Here is a 5,049-nt window from a genome sequence, read left to right as displayed (position 1 = left end):
AAAATCTCTCAAAAAGTTAAAAGTAAAAAAAAGCATTCCCATACCTGCTACTAGGGCTAAATACTGGGGGATAAATTGGGGGACAGAAGGGAATGAGGAAGACTGTTTACTTGCCCCTTATCTGGACTATTTCTTGGCAGACCACAAAATGAGACCATTGCAGGGAAGGGGCAGGAACCTGGTCTGGGGCCAGGGAGGAGGCTGGCTAGCACCCTGGCAGCCGGCAAGCCCAGAGGGAAGGCCAGGCCTGGTGGCTGCCCCGTCCTCTTCTCCACCTGTCTCTCTCCTTTCCTCCCCTTTTCCTGGCTCTGCCAGACTCTCCCTGGCTGCCAGCCTCCCCACCCACTCTCCGAGGGCGGGGCTTGGCTGCACCCACGTGTGGCGGAGTTAAAAGCTCCTAGCTGGGGAGGGGAGGGAAGGGGAGCGTAGCGGAGCCGGCTAGGGCACAGAAGCGGCACCATGGCTGGCAAGAAAGTCTGCATTGTAGGCTCTGGCAACTGGTATGTGGCTCTCTCAAGGGGCATGGGGAAGGGTGGGTTCCCGGGTACAGAGGGGCTGGGGAGGGAGACTTGGCATGCAAAGGAAATGCCCTCAGGTTCCTCCTCACCTCCGCTGCTGTCTTCGGCGCTGCACACGCAGGAGTCTGTGCCCAGACCTCCTGGCCCCAGCCTGCCTGGGCAGCTGCACCTGTTCGCCATAGGGAGTCTCCAGCACTCCCTGAGGAGCTGCTTGGGTCTGGGGGGTGGGAAGACCAGAAGGCTGGCCCCTTCTCCAGCAGCAAAGTGTGAAGGCAGACTGAGTCTCCTTCCTACTGTCAGGTCACTGGGGACACACTCGTCAGAGTAGGGGCGGCCAGGAAGGTGGGAAGTTAATAACCTGCTGGGCTGTCGTGAGACCCTGAGATGGGCACTGCCACCCCTCCACTTCCCTATGTTCCCCTCCTGCCAGGGGCTCAGCCATCGCCAAGATTGTGGGTGGCAATGCAGCGCAGCTGGCACGCTTTGACCCACGAGTGACCATGTGGGTGTTTGAGGAAGACATCGGGGGTAAAAAGCTGACAGAGATCATCAACACGCAGCATGAGAACGTCAAATACCTGCCCGGGCACAAGCTGCCCCCAAATGTGGTGAGCCCCCACCCCCTGCAAGAAGGCCAGGGAGGGAAGGCCAGGAGAGACAGAGCTGGGCTCTTAACTTCCAAGGTGCCGCCTGCTGAGACGGGCCCCTTCGGACTCAGGAAGCGGCTCGGCTGGCTCCGGAGGGCTGCTGTGAGCACAGGGCACCTCTACGCAGAGCCTGCAAACTGGTCCCCTGGGCACTTCCTGGGACACGGGAGAACCTGGATGTGCAACCCCCTGAAAGGCTCCTAGGTGGGAGAGAAGACAGGGAAGTTGGCATGGCAACCCAAACCTGGTTCTCAGGGTCCTCCTAGTGCCTGCTCCGCTCTAACCCTGTTACTCATTCACTGGGTTATTAGCAGACTCAGGGGCTGCTCCTTGGACTTGTGGTCTTTGGTCAGATCCGCATGGCTCCCTCCCAACCTGGAAAAGAGAAGCAGGAAAGATGGCAGAAAGGCTGGGGCTCTCCCTCTGAATTGGGGCCCTCAGGAGCAGCGTGATGAAATCTTACTTCGCCCCTTCCTCCTGCCAAGCCCGGGCCGCCTCTGGCCTCCCTCACTGTCCCACAGCCAAGAGCTATGCTGAGAAGAGGTTTCCAGGAGGCCTCAGGGACCCAGGACAGCTGGAGCAGTGGCTGGGGGAGGGAAGACAGTGTCTTGTTCCCCAAGCTCAGTCCTTCCAGATCGGTCCCAAACTACCCTCCTCCTCCCACAAGCCTCATCTGGTTCCTAGATCTCCTGAGTGGGGCTCCACAGGGGCCGGGCGAGGTCTGCCAGGCCCGTGAGCACCCAGTCACCCCGACAGGTGGCTGTCCCAGATGTAGTCCAGGCTGCAGCGGATGCCGATATCCTGATCTTCGTGGTGCCGCACCAGTTCATCGGCAAGATCTGTGACCAGCTCAAGGGCCACCTGAAGGCACACGCCATTGGCATATCTCTTATTAAGGTGCCAGGGACACCTTCATGTGGACGTGGGAAGGGCAGCTTTGTTAGGGGCTCAGGATGGGTGAAGTGAGAACAGAACAAGGCAGAAAGTAGCCAAGGGTTCCTGGAGAGCGGTGCTAAGGGTTGCCCTTGGAGAGGCTTAAGAAAGCAGCCGGGTGCTGGGTACTGGGTGCTGGGGAGGGGAGCTGGGCTGGGAAGCAAACAGGAGAGGGGTTTGGAGGCAGATACCTTAGGGAGCTTAGCAGGTGTAAAAGGGATGCCCGGGGGCAAGAGGGGTGGACTTGTTTGGATGGAAGGACGGACACATGCCTGAGGCGGTCAGGAAGGGGCAGGTGAGGCATGCGCAGAGATGTGCTGCCTTGGTGCGGGCAGGCTGAGGGTGTGGGAAGGAGACTGTTCAGATGGAGTCCTTCCTCACCAGCTGTCTCTCCTCCCAGCGAGATTAGCTGGGTTGGAATGGGCAGAACCTCTGGGGAGGGACACTGACTAACAGTGGGTTTAAAGGGGGCAGCCTTGCTGGGTGGGAAGCCCTCAGCTGGGCAGCAAGAGCACCTGGCCTGAGCCCCATCCTGTGCCCAGGGCGTAGACGAGGGCCCCAATGGGCTGAAGCTCATCTCTGAAGTGATTGGGGAACACCTTGGCATCCCTATGAGTGTGCTGATGGGGGCCAACATTGCCAGTGAGGTGGCCGATGAGAAGTTCTGTGAGACAACCATTGGTGAGAGCTCCCACCCACCCGCGCAGCTCGAGCTGCATCCTCTCCCCATAATCTGTCCCCCAAGCCTGATAAGGCAGGGAAAGGAAGAGACCCAAGCCCCAGAGTGAAGGAGGGTGCGGTTATCCCAAGGAAGGCCAGTGGGGAAAGAACAGGCAAGAATGTTCCCTCAAACCTTGTCCCCTCCCCACTTTAGGCTGCAAGGACTTAGCCCAAGGGCAGCTGCTGAAAGAGCTGATGCAGACACCCAACTTCCGCATCACGGTGGTGGAAGAGGTGGACACAGTAGAGATCTGTGGGGCCTTAAAGGTGAGAGGCGCACACGGGCGGCTGTGGGGTGGGAGAAGCTCCCCAGGAGGGCTGGCCTAGCTCGACCACGCTGGTGCTTTAGGTTCTCACTCCTGGGCAGTTGCTCCCCTTCCTCACCCCGAGTCCCGTACAGAGGACGAACTGCAGAAGCAAGGGCAGGGCACTCGGGCCTGCTGCTTATTCCTCATCAGGCAGGACTTCCTGCTTCCTTTCCCCCTACAGCCCTTGTGGGGCTCCCTACCCCCGGCTCTAGGGAACGAGATGCCCAGGGGGGAAAGAGATGCCCAGGGTAACTGGAGATGAGATGTCCAAGACACTCAGACAGACTAGTGGCCAGAACTATGGATCCAGGACAGCTGTGGACATGGGACTATAGAAAAGAATGGTCACGGGTGGGAGGGCCAATGGGGAGAAGAGTGGCTTTCACATCTCCCCTTGGCCTCCCCTTAAGGAAGGAGGATGGGGCAGGACTTAAGAAAGGGGGTGCAGCAAGTAGGAAAATCAGGAGGTGGAAACAGCTCAGGAGCCCATATGTTACACGTCACTTATTTAGTGGATGTATCATGGGTCATGGAAGGAGCATGAGGCAGGCGCTGAGGGCTCCAAGCAGCCCTAGGAGGGGGTTCTTTCTCAGCCATTACCTCTGTTCCCCAAAGAATATAGTGGCTGGGGGAGCTGGCTTCTGTGACGGGCTGGGCTTTGGCGACAACACCAAGGCAGCGGTGATCCGCCTGGGGCTCATGGAGATGATCGCCTTCGCCAAGCTCTTCTGCAGTGGCCCTGTGTCCTCTGCCACCTTCTTGGAGAGCTGTGGTGTTGCTGACCTCATCACCACCTGCTACGGAGGGCGGAACCGCAAGGTGGCCGAGGCCTTCGCCCGCACCGGAAAGGTGGGCCCCGTGGCAAAGGGCGAACACAGGGTGGGCGATGTAGACATAAAGGCAAGACACTTGGCAAGAGGGGTCTCTTGAGGACCAGCAGATGCATAAAGGTTATGTCGCTGGACGCCCACGCAGTCGATCACAGTTTGAATTCTGGACCCCTGGCAGCTTAAAACTCACGCCAGTCGTGTGTGTGTGTGCGTGTGTGTGTGTATGTGTGCCCAAAACCCCATGAGAAGAATGGAGGAGAAGGGATTGTGGCATGGCCGTCTTCCCTGCGAAGGTGACTTCTCGCTTTCTGTCTCTTGGTCTCTCTGGCGAGCACACACGTCCGATAGCAAAAATATCTCATAAGTAAACAAGTAAGTAAGAAGTGTCTCTTGGCCACAAATGTTAAAATTGTGAACAGTTGAGGCCGGCAGGTGGCATGGTGGTTAAGGGTGCTGGACTCCCTCCCACATGGCTGACCATGGTTTGAGTCCCGGACCTAGCAGCTGGCTTTCTCACTCCCCCTCCAACCCTGCCTCTTTCTCTCTCTCTCTCTCTCATTCTGTGCCTCTCTGGTCAAATTTAAATAAATAAATAAAGTTAAATGAAAGAATTCTTTTAAAAAAATAAATAAAATTGTGAACAATTCCACTTCTTTCCTCTCAAAGACCCCCCACCCCCCCTCTGAGCCCAGACTCCCCGCCCATACTGACAACGCTCTCCCACTTCCTCTACTCATCGCGTTTGCTTCACAGTCCATTGAGCAGCTGGAGAAAGAGATGCTGAATGGGCAGAAGCTGCAGGGGCCCCAGACAGCCCGCGAGCTGCACAGCATCCTCAAGCACAAAGGCCTGGTGGACAAGTAAGTGACGCCACAGCCCCACTGGTTGAGGGGCCGCAGCCAGACAGGACGTGTTACCGTGTGTTCACAGAGACGAGAGCCCGGAGCGCGTCTGTCACCCCCCTGGCCCCCAGCTACTCATGGTCTTCCAACTCCTTCCAGTCTCCCTCCCTATACCACATTACCCGGGCACCATGTACCCTCCCTTTCTGTCCTTGCCTTCTTGTCCTCTGTGGGGGGACTGGAGCTCTGGG

The 5,049-nt window shown here is 57.9% G+C and overlaps 1 protein-coding gene across 1 annotated transcript in view; it reads left to right on the top strand.

Moving 5' to 3' along the window:
- The first annotated feature begins 394 nt into the window (after positions 1 to 394).
- GPD1 (glycerol-3-phosphate dehydrogenase 1) overlaps positions 395 to 5,049 on the top strand; it is a 7,955-nt gene continuing 3,300 nt past the window's right edge. Inside the window, exons 1-7 of the mRNA XM_006168178.2 lie at positions 395 to 500; positions 949 to 1,126; positions 1,922 to 2,062; positions 2,641 to 2,779; positions 2,973 to 3,085; positions 3,742 to 3,975; positions 4,710 to 4,816. Of these exons, the coding sequence (XP_006168240.1) occupies positions 460 to 500; positions 949 to 1,126; positions 1,922 to 2,062; positions 2,641 to 2,779; positions 2,973 to 3,085; positions 3,742 to 3,975; positions 4,710 to 4,816 (953 nt within the window). The 5' untranslated portion in view covers positions 395 to 459. The remainder of the gene's footprint in view (positions 501 to 948; positions 1,127 to 1,921; positions 2,063 to 2,640; positions 2,780 to 2,972; positions 3,086 to 3,741; positions 3,976 to 4,709; positions 4,817 to 5,049) is intronic.

This window comes from Tupaia chinensis, unplaced genomic scaffold, assembly GCF_000334495.1.
Source record: "Tupaia chinensis unplaced genomic scaffold, TupChi_1.0 Scaffold145652_1, whole genome shotgun sequence".
Lineage (NCBI taxonomy): Eukaryota > Metazoa > Chordata > Mammalia > Scandentia > Tupaiidae > Tupaia > Tupaia belangeri.
This window is presented reverse-complemented; position numbering and strand designations above follow the sequence as displayed.